General features: G+C 46.7%; 2 protein-coding genes across 2 annotated transcripts in view; one reads left to right on the top strand and one right to left on the bottom strand.

The window, feature by feature from the left end:
• The first annotated feature begins 5,325 nt into the window (after positions 1 to 5,325).
• Positions 5,326 to 17,603, top strand: part of LOC121871228 — a 72,743-nt gene continuing 60,465 nt past the window's right edge. The window contains 2 exon segments of the mRNA XM_042373422.1: positions 5,326 to 5,427; positions 12,240 to 12,840. The gene's annotated coding sequence lies outside the window, so the exon portion shown is untranslated.
• On the bottom strand, positions 7,842 to 12,668 carry LOC121871151 (prostatic spermine-binding protein-like). The gene is made up of 2 exons (XM_042373294.1): positions 12,589 to 12,668; positions 7,842 to 8,367 (listed from the first exon to the last, which is right to left on the bottom strand). Exons 1-2 carry the CDS (start codon positions 12,666 to 12,668, stop codon positions 7,842 to 7,844), a joined length of 606 nt encoding a protein of 201 aa, XP_042229228.1.

A 17,603-nucleotide genomic window follows, 5' to 3' on the forward strand; every position in this document is an offset into this window, starting at 1 on the left:
TAGGAGACACGAGAAGAGATAAATAGGAGAGAAGGGAAGAAGGGAAGACAAGAGAGATGACAAGAAAGATGTAATGCAAAGAGAAGAAGAATGAGACAAGGAAGTGAGAGAAGAGGAGACGGAAGGAGATAGATGATGAGAGACTGTAAGACGAACTAGTAGTCTCTCTCTTTGAATCAACTCATATCTATCAGGCTGAACCTAACCTAACCTAACATAGCCTGGATGTGTCGTAGGAGGTATGGGGGGCCTTTGAGTGTGTGGCATAGGGTGTGTGGGCCCTGAGTGTGTTGTAGGTGTGGGAGGGGGCCCCTTGTGTGGGTGCCCCTGGGTGTATTGTAGGTGTGGGAGGGGGCCCCTAGTGTGAAGGTCCCTGGGTGTGTTGTAGGTGTGGGAGGGGGCCCCTAGTGTGGAGGCCCCTAAGTGTGTATGGTGTGGGAGGGGGCCCCTAGTGTGGGGGCCCCTGGGTGTGTTGTAGGTGTGGGAGGGGGCCCCTAGTGTGGAGGCCCCTGAGTGTGTTGTAGGTGTGGGCCCCTAGTGTGGGGGCCCCTGGGTGTGGGGACCCCTAGTGTGGGGTCCAGGTTCGTGTGACTGTTAGGTGACTGTGAAGATTAACTGTCCCGGCCGTCAGTGGTGGTGAGTGCATGGCGAGGCAACACGTCGGAGGTCAGAGCGTTGTGTGGCTGTGTCTGTGGTGGTGTGGCTGTGTTTGTGGTGGTGTGGCTGTGTTTGTGGTGGTGTGGCTGTGTTTGTGGTGGTGGGGCTGTGTTTGTGGTGGTGTGGCTGTTTTGGTGGTGTGGCTGTCTGTGGTGGTGTGGCTGTGTTTGGTGGTGTGGCTGTCTGTGGTGGTGTGGCTGTGTTTGGTGGTGTGGCTGTCTGTGGTGGCGTGGCTGTGTTTGTGGTGGTGTGGCTGTGTTTGTGGTGGTGTGGCTTGTTTGGTGGTGTGGCTGTCTGTGGTGGCGTGGCTGTGTTTGTGGTGGTGTGGCTGTGTTTGTGGTGGTGTGGCTGTGTTTGTGGTGGTGTGGCTGTGTTTGTGGTGGTGGGGCTGTGTTTGTGGTGGTGTGGCTGTTTTGGTGGTGTGGCTGTCTGTGGTGGTGTGGCTGTGTTTGGTGGTGTGGCTGTCTGTGGTGGTGTGGCTGTGTTTGTGGTGGTTGTGGCTGTGTTTGTGGTGGTGTGGCCGTGTTTGTGGTGGTGGGGCTATGTTTGTGGTGGTGTGGCTGTCGGTGGTGTGGCTGTGTTTGTGGTGGTGTGGCTGTGTTTGTGGTGGTGTGACTGTTTTGGTGGTGTGGCTGTCTGTGGTGGTGTGGCTGTGTTTGTGGTGGTGTGGCTGTTTTGGTGGTGTGGCTGTCTGTGGTGGTGTGGCTGTGTGTTTGGTGGTGTGGCTGTCTGTGGTGGTGTGGCTGTGTTTGTGGTGGTTGTGGATGTGTTTGTGGTGGTGTGGCTGTGTTTGTGGTGGTGTGGCTGTGTTTGTGGTGGTGTGGCTGTGTTTGTGGTGGTGGGGCTGTCTGTGGTGGGTGTGGCTGTGTTTGTGGTGGTGTGGCTGTGTTTGTGGTGGTGTGGCTGTGTTTGGTGGTGTGGCTGTCTGTGGTGGCGTGGCTGTGTTTGTGGTGGTTGTGGCTGTGTTTGTGGTGGTGTGGCCGTGTTTGTGGTGGTGTGGCTGTGTTTGTGGTGGTGTGGCTGTCTGTGGTGGTGTGGCTGTGTTTTGGTGTGGCTGTGTTTGTGGTGGTGTGGCTATGTTTGTGGTGGTGTGGCTGTCTGTGGTGGTGTGGCTGTGTTTGTGGTGGTGTGGCTGTGTTGGTGGGTGGTGTGGCTGTTTTTTGGTGGTGTGGCTGTCTGTGGTGGTGTGGCTGTGTTTGTGGTGGGTGGCTGTGTTTGTGGTGGTGGCTGTGTTTGTGGTGGTGTGGCTGTTTTGGTGGTGTGGCTGTCTGTGGTGGTGTGGTATGTTTGTGGTGGTGTGGCTGTGTTTGTGGTGGTGTGGCTGTGTTTGTGATTGGTGGCTGTGTTTGTGGTGGGTGGGGGCTGTATGTGGTGGTGTGGCTGTGTTTGTGGTGGTGTGGCTGTGTTTGTGGTGGTGTGGCTGTTTGTGGTGGTGTGGCTGTGTTTGTGGTGGTGTGGCTGTGTCTTTGGTGTGTGGCTGTGTTTGTGGTGGGTGGCTGTGTTTGTGGTGGTGTGGCTGTGTCTTTTGGTGGTGTGGCTGTGTTTGTGGTGGTGTGGCTGTCTGTGGTGGTGTGGCTGTGTTTGTGGTGGTGTGGCTGTGTTTGTGGTGGTGTGGCTGTCTCTTTTGGTGGTGTGGCTGTGTTTGTGGTGGTGTGGCTGTGTTTGTGGTGGTGTGGCTGTGTTTGTGGTGGTGTGGCTGTGTCTTTTGGTGGTATTTGCCTTGTCTGTGGTGGTGTGGCTGTGTTTGTGGTGGTGTGGCTGTGTTTGTGGTGGTGTCGCCGTGTTTGTGGTGGTGTGGCTGTGTCTTTTGGTGGTGTGGCTGTGTTTGTGGTGGTGTGGCTGTGTTTGTGGTGGTGTGGCTGTGTTTGTGGTGGTGTGGCTGTGTTTGTGTTGGTAGGGCTGTGTTTGTGGTGGTGACTGTCTGTGGTGGTGTGGCTGTGTTTGTGGTGGTGTGGCTGTGTTTGTGGTGGTGTGGCCGTGTTTGTGGTGGTGTGGCTGTGTCTTTGGTGGTGTGGCTGTGTTTGTGGTGGTGTGGCTGTGTTTGTGGTGGTGTGGCTGTGTTTGTGGTGGTGTGGCTGTGTTTGTGTTGGTAGGGCTGTGTTTGTGGTGGTGTGACTGTGTTTGTGGTAGTGTGACTGTGTTTGTGTGGTTGTGGCCGTGTTTGTGGTGGTGTGTCTGTGTTTGTGGTGGTGTGGCTGTGTCTGTGGTGGTGTGGCTGTGTTTGTGTTGGTAGGGCTGTGTTTGTGGTAGTGTGGCTGTGTTTGTGGTGGTGTGGCTGTGTTTGTGATGGTGTGTCTGTGTTTGTGGTGGTGTGGCTGTGTCTGTGGTGGTGTGGCTGTGTTTGTGTTGGTGTGGCTGTGTTTGTGGTAGTGTGACTGTGTTTGTGGTTGTGTGGCCGTGTTTGTGGTGGTGTGTCTGTGTTTGTGGTGGTGTGGCTGTGTCTGGTGGTGTGGCTGTGTTTGTGTTGGTAGGGCTGTGTTTGTGGTAGTGTGGCTGTGTTTGTGGTGGTGTGGCTGTGTTTGTGATGGTGTGTCTGTGTTTGTGGTGGTGTGGCTGTGTCTGTGGTGGTGTGGCTGTGTTTGTGGTAGTGTGGCTGTGTTTGTGGTGGTGTGGCTGTGTTTGTGGTGGTGTGGCTGTGTTTGTGGTGGTGTGGCTGTGTTTGTGGTGGTGTGGCTGTGTTTGTGGTGGTGTGGCCGTGTTTGTGGTGGTGTGGCCTTGTTTGTGGTGGTGTGGCTGTGTTTGTGGTGGTGTGGCTGTGTTTGTGGTGGTGTGGCCGTGTTTGTGGTGGTGTGGCTGTGTTTATGGTGGCTTTGTTTGTCGTGCCGGGGTAATGGTGATGTGGTCATGGTTTGTGTAGGCGACCAAGAGGTGGCGGTGATGAACATAAGAATGGAGGAAATTACAGCGGTCCTATTAATCCATACTAGGCAGTCCCGTACACACACACACACACAGACACACACCATGTGGGGAGCGGCCGAGAGATATGACCCGTAGATAACACTGTTTGGTTAAGTAACAATAGCGATCTACTACTACTACTACTACTACTACTACTACTACTACTACTACGTCCTTCATCCCCCCCCACTACCATTATCACTTCCACCACTACCATTATCACCACCACCATTATCACCGCCACTATCACCACCACTACCACTATAACTGGCACTACTGCTATAACCAGCACTACCACTATCACCATGGCCACCAGTTGACCCAATAATGGTGGGGGAGATAGGCCGTCACTATCCTCGTTGATGGCTATAGAGTTACCCAGGTCCCCCACCAATACCCTCCTGACCCCCCCACAAATACCCTCCTGACTCCCACCAATAACCTCCTGACCTCCACAAATACCCTCCTAACCCCCACCAACACCTACTGACCCCCACCAACACCCACTGACCCCCACCAATACCCTCCTGACCCCCACCAACACCTCCTGACCCCACCACACCACTGACCCCCACCAACACCTGACCTCACCAACACCTACTGACCCCCACCAATACCTACCTACTGACCCCACCAACACCCACTGACTGATCCCCCAATACCCTCCCACCAACACCTACTGACCCCCATCCTGACCCCACCAATACCCATCTGACTCCTAATACCCTCCTGACCCCCACTAACACCTACTGACCCCCACCAACACCTACTGACCCCCACCAATACCACCTGACCCCCATCAACAACACCTGACCTCGGGGCCAGACCTTGAATTTCTTGTTAATAGTACTGTATAAGTTAGGTCAAGCTAGGTTAGGTTAGGTTAGGACAAGTTAGGTTAGGTTAGGACAAGTTAGGTTAGGTTAGGACAAGCTAGGTTAGGTTAGGACAAGTTAGGTTAGGTTAGGACAAGCTAAGTTAGGTTAGGTTAGGTTAGGTTAGGTTAGGTTAGGACAAATTTGGTTAGGTTAGGTTAGGCTAGGTCTAGATGGATTTGTTTATTATAATTCGTAATAGTATTAGTATTAGTTATGTTGGTAGTAGTAGTGGTAAAAGTAGTAGTAGTAGTAGTAGTAGTAGTAGTGGAGGAACAGCTGTAGTGTTGTTAAGTATAAGTGGTAACAATAACACTTAAATATGACTCACGTAATCTTAAGTAAGTTAAATGACAACAGAAAACGGGAATTGTACTTGTTTAGTTTACTCAACAATCTTAAACAAAATCAAAAGAAAAACAAAACACTATCTCATATTATTTTTGTTTGTCTTTTATTATAAGACAAAATATTACGAGGAAGATTTGTATTATCTATATACATTTTAATAGAGAGAAAGTAGACTACCACAGAGACGTGTAATGACCAAACTGGCAACGTGTGGTAGTTTGTGGGGAGGAGGGGAGGTAGTGGGGGTGGGGGAAATGGAGAGGGGTGGAGGTAGGAGGGAGAGTAGGGGGATAGGGTAGGATGGGAGGTAGTGGGGGTGAGGGATTGGGGAAAGGAGAGGGATGGTGTAGGAGGAGGGGGAGGGGATGTCGGAGGAGAAGGAGGGGATGTGTTGTGGAGTAGGGGAGGTAGTGGGGGGTGAGAGGTGGGGGGAAATGGAGAGGGAGAGGGGTAGAAGGAGAAGGAGGGGATGTGGGATGGAGGAGGGGGGGAACTATACCCTTCCGAGTTGCCACATACCCAGTTTCTCAGCACTCACGGGGCACTAGAGTGTGCAGTGTGGTGGTAGCAGTGGCACTCAGTCTAGCTCGCTCGCCCCAGCTGTCCTGTCTGACCCTTGTGGCGGTAGACACACACACACACGGTAAGCACCCCTGAGGAGGAGGAAGAGGTGTCACTGGTATAAAAACAGTCACCTTTACCTACCTGGACGTGACAGTGAGTGAGACAGTGTGAGAGACAGACAGGGATAAAGAAACAGAGAAAGACAGGAGATTAAAGGAAGTGAGAATTGAAGTGATATAAAATCAAGTGTAATATTATTTTTATATATAAACCCGTGAATGTGAAAGAGACAGACAGACAGACAGACAGAAAGACAGAGACAGAGAGACGGGAGAGGAAAAAAAATATCTGGTCACTGGGTATATGAAGAGTGTATCATTTATGTTAAGATAAGTGTAAGTGCGTTTATATGACTCCAGGGTGTGTGTAGGTGTGTGTTTGACATTGAAGTGTACTGTATAACCTACAAGGGGTCCTGTGACAATGACTTCACGAGTGTATTTTCTGGGTGTAGAATCTGTGTAGGTGTTTGATGCAGGTTAAAGTGTAAGGTGTCGGTGTGTATGTGTGTGTGTGTATGTTGCTCTGTGTATGGCTGTGTATTTCTTATTGTGTTCAGTGTGACAAGAGACTGGTGTTGTCGTGTTTGTGTGGCCCGGGTGTAATTTAGGGTGTATTCTTGAGTGAGTTTTTAGTTTAGTGTGTCAAGTGTGTGTAGGTGTAGTGTGACAATTAATATATAGAGGAAGTGTAGGCGGCAGAATGGTGTAGCACAGTGTACTTTCTCTCCCCCGCCCCCCCCCCTTCCTGGGTGTAGAAGTGTATTCCTGGCACTTAGGTGTAGTGCGTGAGTGTATAATGTATGAAATCTTGTTAGTAGGGGAGTGTTTTAAGTGTATGCTTGAGTGTGTATGTTTATGTGGGTGTATATATGCGCGCTTGTGTGTATTTTGCATGCGTGTATAATTATTTTTTGGGTCGTGTGTATGATAAATGTTTGTATCTACGATTATTTATATGTGTACTTCTGTGTGTGTGTAATAATAATAATAATAATAATTAACGGTTTATTGAAAGAGCTTGGCAACCAGAAGGCTGAAAATATACAGTTACATATTTGGGGAATGGGTTACGAATTACAAATAATATACAAGTAACATAAGTGATACAAATAAGACATATAATAACTTAGATGGGGAAAAGCTCAAACTACAGTGCATTTCAACATAGTGACAGTGCAAGAAGTAGGATTTACAGGGAGTGAATACACTGGTTTATTACAAGTTATTGATAATTTTTACAATGGTTGGGACTGGGCTGTTCTTATAGCGATCAGTTCGTGCACGTATGGGCTGGATGCGGTTGTGGTGTCGAACAGCAATTCTCGGGCTTGGGATCTCAGGTGGTAGTAGGAGCCGGTGTCGAGGATGGTGTAGAAGCTTCTTACCAAATTTGCAGATGAGGTCGTGGTGATGGTCAGTGAGAGTCGAAAGGGTCAGTGTGTTGAGCGCTTCTTGATATGTGGAGTAGGAAGGGAGAGAATAATCTTGCATGCCCTCTTTTGCACTTTTTCTAGGTGTTTACGTTGTGTGGCATTTAGGGAGGAAGACCAGGTAGGGGAGGCATGGGTGAGCTTGGGAAGTATGAATGTTGTGTAAACACTGAGGAGCTCGGGTGCAGGAACTCCGAGGGACTTGAGTCGGCGGAGGAGGTGGAGACGGAAACTGGAGGATTTGACAACTTCACTGACGTGTGGTTTCCAATTTAGTTTGTTGTCTATGGTGACGCCGAGGAGCTTCGTGGAATCTACAACCTGGAGTGTGTTCGGATCTAAAGTAATGGAAGGAGGTGGGACAATGTCGGAGGAGAGGTTCATGTGCATAACCATGGTCTTGGTATGGTTGATGGTGACATGGTTGTTGGTGGCCCAGTTTTGGAGACTGTTCAATAAATCCTGAAGGGCGGTATAGTTGGGAGCAGAATTGTTGACGCTGTGTGTGTGTGTGTGTGTGTGTGTGTGTATGTATGTATATATGTATATGCTGATAACCACAAGGAAAGAAGAAAACACGAAATTCCCAAGCGCTTTCGTGTAATTCACATCTTCAGGGGTGAGTACTCAGTCTGTACTCACCCCTGAAGATGTGAATTACACGAAAGCGCTTGGGAACTTCGTGTTTTCTTCTTTCCTTGTGGTTATCAGCATATACCTAGATCACGCGCACCTACAGTGATTTACTTGCATATATATATATGTATGTATACCAGTGTGCATAACTATAAAATAACTACATAAAGACCATTGTTTACACATGATCTCAGATAAGTACAATAATACCAATTGTTTACTTCTGTCTACAACTCATTTTATCTACACATTGTTTACACTCTATCTCCACGTAAGGTATAAAACACATTCTGGCCACCATTTTTTAGCCAAGTTTAGTGAAGTTAATGGTAAGTTATGGCTCCATTGTTCTCTTGAGGCCATTATTACACCCCATTATTGTCCTCCTCGTCACTGTTGTTCTCCTCGTCACTGTTGTCCTCCTCGCCACTGTTGTCCTCCTCGCCACTGTTGTCCTCCTCGCCACTGTTGTCCTCCTCGTCACTGTTGTCCTCCTCGTCACTGTTGTCCTCCTCGTCACTGTTGTCCTCCTCGTCACTGTTGTCCTCCTCGTCACTGTTTTCCTCCTCGTCACTGTTGTCCTCCTCGTCACTGTTGTCCTCCTCGTCACTGTTGTCCTCCTCGTCACTGTTGTCCTCCTCGTCACTGTTGTCCTCCTCGTCACTGTTGTCCTCCTCGTCACTGTTGTCCTCCTCGTCACTGTTTTCCTCCTCGTCACTGTTGTCCTCCTCGTCACTGTTGTCCTCCTCGTCACTGTTGTCCTCCTCGTCACTGTTGTCCTCCTCGTCACTGTTGTCCTCCTCGTCACTGTTGTCCTCCTCGTCACTGTTGTCCTCCTCGTCACTGTTTTCCTCCTCGTCACTGTTGTCCTCCTCGTCACTGTCACCTCCTCTGTTGTCACTGTTGTCCTCCTCGTCACTGTTGTCCTCCTCGTCACTCCCTCGTCACTGTTGTCCTCCTCGTCACTGTTGTTCCTCCTCTCGTCACTGTTGTCCTCCTCGTCACTGTTGTCCTCCTCGCCACTGTTCCTCCTCGTCACTGTTTGTCCTCCTCGTCACTGTTGTCCTCCTCGTCACGTCACTGTTGTCCTCCTCGTCACTCGTCACTGTTGTCCTCCTCGTCACTGTTGTCCTCCTCGCCACTGTTTTCAGTCTCTGTATCAGCTTTGACTTTTCATAGCAAATTCTGGAGTTGATATCGATTTATTTTCTTTCTTTATTGTTTGATTGTTTATTGTGGGGGGGTGAGGGAGGGGCATGGGGGGAGAAGGGGGAACGGGTACTGTTTGTTTGTTTGTTTGTTTGTTTGTGAGTGTTTTTCATTTTAATTGTTTATTTACTTTTCTGGGGAGGGTGGAGGAAGTTTTTGATGGAGTGATTGTTCATTAAATAAGTCTCTCTCTCTCTCTCTCTCACACACACACACACACACACACACACACGTCAAGTTGCCTCCTAACTCTTTGTCTTTTTTGTTTGTCACTCTCACTCTCTCTCTCTCTCTCTCTCTCTCTCTCTCACTCTCATCCACTGCCGCATTATTAAATATCATGGCCACTGGACAACCGTCTCATCCACTTAGGGTTAAACTTATCCACTTGGTTGAGCTCATCCACTAGGTTAAACTTATCCACTTAGGGTTAAACTCACCCACTAGGTTAAGCTCATCCACTTAGGGTTAAACTCACCCACTAGGTTAAGCTCATCCACTTAGGGTTAAACCCACCCACTAGGTTAAGCTCATCCACTTAGGGTTAAACTCACCCACTAGGTTAAGCTCATCCACTTAGGGTTAAACTCACCCACTAGGTTAAGCTCATCCACTTAGGGTTAAACTCACCCACTAGGTTAAGCTCATCCACTTAGGGTTAAACTCACCCACTAGGTTAAACTTATCCACTTAGGGTTAAACTCACCCACTAGGTTAAGCTCATCCACTTAGGGTTAAACTCACCCACTAGGTTAAACTTATCCACTTAGGGTTAAACTCACCCACTCGGTTAAGCTCATCCACTTAGGGTTAAACTCACCCACTAGGTTAAGCTCATCCATCGTAGGGTTAAACTCACCCACTAGGTTAAGCTCATCTACTTAGGGTTAAACTCACCCACTAGGTTAAGCTCATCCACTTAGGGTTAAACTCATCCACTAGGTTAAACTTATCCACTTAGGGTTAAACTCACCCACTAGGTTAAGCTCATCCACTTAGGGTTAAACTCACCCACTAGGTTAAACTTATCCACTTAGGGTTAAACTCACCCACTTAGGGTTAAACTCACCCACGAGGTTAAACTTATCCACTTAGGGTTAAACTCATCCACTAGGTTAAACTTATCCACTTAGGGTTAAACTCACCTACTAGGTTAAGCTCATCCACTTAGGGTTAAACTCACCCACGAGGTTAAACTTATCCACTTAGGGTTAAACTCACCCACTACTTTAAGCTCATCCACTTAGGGTTAAACGCATCCACTAAGGGTTAAGCTCATCCACTAGGGTTAAACTCATCCACTTGGGGTAAAACTCATCCACTAAGGGTTAAGCTCGTATCCACTAGGGTTAACTCTCATCCACTAAGGGTTAGACTCTCATCCACTTGGGGTTAAACTCATCCACTTAGGGTTAACTCATCTACTTAGGGATAAACTCATCCACTAAGGGTTAAGCTTTCATCCACTAGGGTTAAACTCTCATCCACTAAGGGTTAAACTCTCATCCACTAGGGGTTAGACTCCTCCACTAGGGGTTAAACTCATCCACTAAGGGTTAAACTCATCCACTAGGGGTTATTCATCCACTAAGGGTTAAATTCATCCACTAGGGGTTAAACTCTCATCCACTAGGGGTTAAACTCTCATCCACTAGGGGTTAAACTCCTCCACTAGGGGTTAAACTCATCCACTAAGGGTTAAACTCATCCACTAGGCGTTAAATTCATCCACTTAGGGTTAAATTCATCCACTAGGGGTTAGACTCTCATCCACTAGGGGTTAAACTCATCCGCTAAGGGTTAAACTCGTTCACTAGGTTAAACTCTCATCCACTGGAGGTTAAACTCATCCACTAGGGGTTAAACTCTCTGGGGTTGATTGATTGGTTGTTTGATTGGCTTGTTTGGTTGCTTGGTTGGGGCACGTATTAAAAAGTGAAGAAGAAAGTGTAGTGATGATGAAGAGGAAGAAATACCAAAGAAGGATAGAAAGACGATTATGTGTAAAAGACAAGGAGAGACGGAGGGAAGAGAGGCTATGAAGGGAGACTCAAGCGGCCTTTAATTAAGCCTGATCTAATCTATTTTCTCTAAAGCCTGTTTTCTTTCAAGCCGTTTACCTTAAAATCTGATAATCCGATTTCCTTTAATACTGACTTATATCATTTAGAACCGATTTATCCTCTAGCCGATTTCCTGTAAAACCGATTTTTCTTTAGGTATTACATATTTAGGAAAGTTTTATGTCCGTTTATTATTTCATTCATTTGTACGTCTTATTAACGAGGGATTTATGGGAAGTTCTGTTCAAGTTCAGCTTTAGAGATCTCTCGTTGAGCACTAAACGGTGTGTACCAACGAGTCTCTCAATAAGTGACTTAAAACAAAAGAGAATCGGACCTTTCTGGGTGGTGATTGGTGGATATAATCTCTTAAATTACAGACAAAAGGCGTTTGAATTGAATTGAATTTTATTGAAACAGTTTATTTAGTCAGAAAAACACAGATACAGAGTGGATAATAATAACAATGGCTGAGCCAGTTGAGAACCTGAGCCTCTTGAACTGTAGAAGCGACGTGTTGATTGGCAACTGCAGTCTGCCTCTTGCATTGTAGAAACGATGCATTGATTAGTGGATCCCGCCTTTTGTGTTGTGGAAGCGACGCATTGATTGGTAGAGCCCGCTTCTTGCCTTCTAGAAACGACGCCTCCATTGGTGGACCTAAATTTGTCTTGTCACGTGCCACCTGATTGGCGTAAGTGGGTCACGTAGTCGAATATAGATGCGCGCTAATTGGTGGATTTATAGTTACGTGTCAAGAAGGAGTGGATCCGGATTAAGCCAGAGTGAGGTCCGTTCCCTAAAGTCACGTGACACAACACAACTCCGTAGCTTCCTCCTACCCCAACTTTCGGGAGGGTGCATGATTGTTTGGGTACGGGCTTCTGTGTTTGGGTACGGCTTTGAGTACGTCCCTGTATGTTTGGGTACAGCTCTGTGTGTTTGGGTACGGCCCTGTGTGTTTCGGTATGGCTCTCTATGTTTAAGTACGTCCCTGTGTGATTTGGTACGGCCCTGTGTGTTTGGGTACGGCCCTATTTTTTGGGTACGGCCCTGGGTATGGCCCTATGCGTGTGTGTTTAGATACTGGCCTCTCCGTCCCTCTCGTCCTAATAACTAGAGGGAGGGGTCATCGACGTGTCCGGAACTAAACTTATTGGGACAAATGAGAATTACCACCCCGCATTGTGTGACTTGGCGCCTCCCTGACTGTGGGCGACGGACACACACACACACACACACAGAGGGCGAGAGAGAGAGAGAGAGAGAGAGGATGAAGAAAAAGGAAGTATTTGAAAGATAAAGATAGAGAGAAAGAGACAAGAAAAAACGAAAACTATTTGAGAACGATAAAACATGCATCAAGACTAAACACCCTAGCACTACTAGAGGAGGGGTTAGGTTAGGTTAGGTTTAGAATGATTAATCTTAAGGTGATCCGAATAAGAAAGGAAGAATCACCTTAACCCCAAAATTTTCTTTGTGTTTCAGGAGACAACAACAGCTCACTATACCGGGCAAGACGGACACACAGACATACAAGCGTCCGTCAAGATACAACCGAGAAACAAACTAACACTGGTCAAGGAGACAAAGAGCTTCAGCTGCCACCAAGGACGAAGAGGTCACACAGGCAGTTCAGCAGGCACATAATAGACCAGGAAAAAAAAGCACCAACCAAGGATTTCGTCGGCGGATGTGATTCAGAGAGTGACAGCGAACGAAGACGGGGGTACTATTGATAAACATTATGTCCGGTGATTAACAGAACACTTCGACGAAACTCTTACTGTTAGCAGAAGTTGTCCGTCATCTAGCCAGGTATAGCTCTACGACTCACCTGTATATGTTCCGAGTGTGAGCGGCGGTAGACAAACTTTTGCTGAAGGTTTGGTTGTGATGTGTGACTGACCTACACATCTCGAATTCTACACAGTTTGATAGTACCAGTATCTGTCATCCACCGTGCCATTGACAAGAAAAAGGTGTCAGCGCCGCCATGAACTGAAGTAGTGGTGTTAGTGGAGTTGTAATACATCCGGCCACGGGGAGCTACACACACCATCTCAAATCCACATTCGGCAACTCCAAGGTGAGTGACGTAGGTACTTTTTCCCCCCTGAAGCTTCCGGCCATATCTGTGAGGCAAACAAGTCCATCTGGGTCACCTTTTGTTATGTCTACACCTGTGACGTGTTGTTGTGGGAATGACGTCACTTTCCTGATCAACTGCAGCACAATAACGTCACCAGAATCCCACCAGTTCATGTGTCTTTAACTTAGGTTAGGTTAGGTTAGGTTAGTAGCATATAGATTAATGTTTGGCTAGGTTAAGTTAGTAAGTTAGTTTAGATAAAGTGAGGTTAGATTAGGTTAGTTTAGATTAAAATCACTTAAGTTAGGTTGGGTTACGTGTGGTCGTCAGTGTTAGATTAGCGAAGGCTAGTATTAGGTTAGGTTATTATTTAAGTATTTGGTTAGTTTAGGTTACTTTTAGGTTAGGTTACTGCTAGGTTAGGTTAGGTTAAGCCTACATCATCCTGTGTTACTATATCGAGCCGGCCAGCTGCTCAATGAGGCCTCCAGTTAGCTGTGTTGTGAAGCCTCATATCTTATCTCGTCTGCCATAACAAACACCAGGAGCTTAGACTGATCTTCCGGTGTCACGTGTTGAGACTAATGTTCCCGGCATGTCCATAACCTAACCTAACCTAACCTAACAGTAACCTAACCTAACCTAACCTTTTATTCCTAGGGTTAAACTCAGTACACCTCAAACCCTCGATAATAATCTGATTGAACTGCCCAGACCATTTCCAGTACACCACCTCCCCACCCTGGTTGTTGTGTGCTCACGTCACGACACACCCACTGCCTGGTTGTTGTTTGTTGTGTGCTCACGTGACACCCTGCGTTGTTGTGTGCACGACACCCACTCCAGTTGTTGTGTGCTCACGTCACACACCCACTGTTGTTGTTGCTGTGTGCTCACGTCACGACACCCCCCGGTTGTTGTGTGCTCACGACACACCCACTGCCTGGTTAAGTGCCTCACGTTACACACCCCATGCCTGGTTGTTGTGTCTCACGTCACACCCCTGCCTGTTGTTGTACCACGTCACGACACACCCACTGCCTGTTGTTGTGTGCTCACGTCTGACTGCTGTTGTGCTCACACACCCACTGCCTGTTGTTGTGCACGTCACACACACACATGGTAGCCCACAAATGTCAGACACACCCACTGCTTAAGAATGCCACACACCCACTCCTGGTTGCAACAGTGTGCTTCAACAACGACACACCCACCGTCTGTCAATTACCACGTCACGACGACCCACCCCGGTTGTTGTGCTCATTCACACACCCACTCCTGCTGTTGTGTGCTCAGTCACGTTGGTTTTGTGTGCTCACGTCACGACACACCCACTGCCTGTTGTTATGTGCCACGTCACACACCCATCCTGTTGTTGTGCTCACGTCACGACACACCCACTTACGTAGGTTAGATTAGGTTATATTAACAGGCAGAAAGAAGAGAACAATTAAAAGAACCGCCTGAAGGTTAGGTCAGGTAGGTTATAGGTTAGGTTATAGGTAAGGTTAGGGTGTAGGTTAGGTCAGGTTATAGGTTAGGTTAGGTTATAGGTAAGGTCAGGTAAGGTTATAGGTTGGGTTATAGGTAAGGTCAGGTTAGGTTATAGGTTAGGCTAGGTTATAGGTAAGGTCAGGTTAGGTTATAGGTTAGGTAAGGTTATAGGTTAGGTTATAGGTTAGGTAAGGTTATAGGTTAGGTTAGGTTATAGGTAAGGTCAGGTAAGGTTATAGGTAAGGTTGTAAGTTATGTTGGGTTTGGTTAGGATAGGTTAAGCTAGGATAGGTTAGGTTATAGGTTAAGTTATAACTTGTATTAAAATAAGTTTTATTAGGTTTTCAGGTAAAATAAATAGGGGGGGGGTTAAACTTCACGTGTTCCTATATTTCTCTATCAATAATTATGGTGAAAACACACACACACAGACACACACACACACACACACACACACATGAACTTTTTGATTTACCGAAGCACGAGTCAATCCTTTATGTTCCTTCTGTGGCGCCCCGCTGTATACTGGGTAAGAGTGTAATCAGTTTTCATTTCCTTCTGTGTGGTGTGTTAATTTTCCCCGAACCAGTTTGATCTCACCTTCCCTGAATACTACTGGTGTTCCTCTCTTAGCAGGGGGGTGATAGATGTTATGATTTATTGTGTGAGTGGTTAGGTTAGGTTAGGTTGTGTTTGATTAGGTTATGTTATGTTATGTTTGATTAGGTTATGTTATGTTATGTTCTGACCTCAGTTGTGTTCTGACCTCACTAGGGGAAAGGTCATGGCAGGGTTAGCTCCCGAGGGATAATTATCAGATATGGCCAGTGTTATGTGTGGTCTTGGGTGTGCGAGTTTGTTGACCAAACTGGAGTGGTCCATGGAAGAATTGGCGAGGGCCAAGGAAGAAATTGAGAGGGCCAAGTTGGAGAACCTGAAATAAAAAGAAGAGCTGGCGAGGTTAAGGGGGAAGGTGGGACAGGGAAAGCCAGTGTCTGACGAAAACTCAAGCGAGTGGAAGGTTGTGAGGAGTGGGAAGACGAAGCTGGTGGTAAAGAAATACACCAAGGATACGACAACAACAGCTAAGTGTACCAACTCGTTCAGTCCCTTGATAGACGAACTGGACGTTAGTACAGTCAGGGACAGGGATGACAAGGAAGGTATAAAAATTTTAATTGTTGGTGACTCACAGGTAAGGTACATGGACAGGGCCTTTTGTGGTAAAAACAAAACTAGGATGAGGGTGTGTTTGCCAGGAGCTGGGGTGGGGGATATAATTGACAGGATGGACAATATCTTGTCTGGTAATGGGAACAAACCCATTATCTGCCTCAGTGCAGGAGGCAATGATATTGGCCGGTGTTGGAGCAAGGAGCTTCTTGATAAGTTCAAGGCAGCTATAGATCGTATTAGGTCTAAGGGAGGGATCCCTATCATATGCTGTGTCCTGCCTAGAAGGAGAGTTGGCAGTGAATGGTTGTCAAGGGCGGTTGGTGTCAACGACCGTCTTGACAGATATTGCAAGTCAATATCTGTCCCATTCATTGACAACTGGGACAACTTCTACGGCAGAAGGGACCTTTATGCTAGGGATGGGGTGCACCTGTCTCGGGGTGGGGTGGCAACCCTGGCTGGGTCTCTAGAGGGCGCAGTTCAAAGGATATCGAAGTCTTTAAACTGCTCGGGGAACATATGGGCACAGGGGTGGGGGAAACTGCAGTGGGAGAGGGTAAACAAAGTAAAAGATTACAGGGAAATAGTGTTAGGAATGATAACAAAACTAAATTAAACAGGGAGTTTAAAATTAAACGCGGTAAAGGGAGGACTCAGAACACGACTAACATAAATGTCTACTACGCGAACAGTAGAAGTATGAGAAACAAAATGGATGATATTAGGGCCTTGGTATGTACCGAAAAAATCGATATAATAGCATTCACTGAAACATGGATCAACCTAGACTCACGTGAGTTGCCGGTCGAATACCAAATTGCGGGTTACAAATTGTTCCATACCGATAGGCAGACCAGGAAAAGAGGCCGAGTAGCAATCTATGTTAGGGATAATCTGAAGTGTGAAATAAATAAGGAAATAAAAATTGAGCGGCATACAGAAACAATTTGGATAGAATTAAGCAACGGTAGGGAAAAATTAATCACAGGAGTAATATATAGACCTCCCAATCTTGACAGAGTCAATGAGCGACTTATCTGGGATGAAATGCGCAGGGCATCCATACACAACAAAGTCTGTATAGTAGGCGACTTTAACCTTGGCCAAATAGATTGGACTGACCTTACGGATAACTCAGAATCAGAGGATTTTCTCGAGACGATCCAGGACTGTTTCCTAAGTCAACATATAACCGAACCCACACCGGGTAATAATATACTCGATTTAGTTCTGTCGAACAGAGAAAACCTCATTAGCAATGTCGAGATAGGAAACGAACTTGCAAACAGCGATCACAAAGAAATTAGATTCCAGTTAGATTTTCAGGGCAGATGTAAGGAAAATTCCACTGAAGTACCAGATTTCAGAAGGGCAAACTTTGACAGTTTAAAGAGACAACTGAGAGAGGGGGTGTGGCGCTTGGCCGTGAACCTGACAGATGACTCCGACCTGATAGCGAGATCTGAGAGTGCCGAGTTCCACGACAATTTAAATAATGAGTTACTTAATGCACAAAGGCAGAACATACCATACAAAAAACTCAGATCAGACAACAATGACCCTAAATGGATAAATAATTATTTAAAGAACATCATTGGCCAAAGGAAGGCTATAGGTAGAAGGATAAAGCGTGGCGAAATTTACCTCCAGGATTATTATAAGATATTGGCGAGTCGGGTTAAAACCGAGATAAGGAAAGCCAAGAGGAATAATGAGGTAAGGATAGCAAGGGAGGCGAAGACAAACCCCAAAGGATTCTACCAAATGTATCAAACTAAAACACGAGAAAAGATTGGACCAATACTGTCAGATACCGGCGAGCTCACTGATAACGACGGAGAAATGAGCAATAATTTGAATAAATATTTTTCAACAGTTTTCACCACTGAAAATTTAAACATGATACCCGAGGCACCGACTCTATTCAGAGATAGTGAAGAAAACAAATTGAGGGAGATAGTAGTGACTAGTAACGATGTTAGTAAGCAAATAGACAAACTAAAGCCTAATAAGTCACCTGGTCCCGATGAGATATTTGCCAGAGTATTAAAGGAATGTAAGGAAGAGCTTAGTTTGCCCTTAGCAAAGTT

Source organism: Homarus americanus, unplaced genomic scaffold, assembly GCF_018991925.1.
Source record: "Homarus americanus isolate GMGI-L3 unplaced genomic scaffold, GMGI_Hamer_2.0 scaffold40565, whole genome shotgun sequence".
Classification (NCBI taxonomy): domain Eukaryota; kingdom Metazoa; phylum Arthropoda; class Malacostraca; order Decapoda; family Nephropidae; genus Homarus; species Homarus americanus.

Excerpts from the sequence above, each read along its gene's own strand:
- LOC121871151 (XM_042373294.1), bottom strand. The coding sequence starts at position 12,668 with ATGTGTAGGTCAGTCACACATCACAACCAAACCTTCAGCAAAAGTTTG. Across the intron at positions 8,368-12,588 it reads CACACTCGGAACATATACAG|AGGAGGTGACAGTGACGAGG; the intron begins GTGAGTCGTAGA and ends CAGTGACAACAG.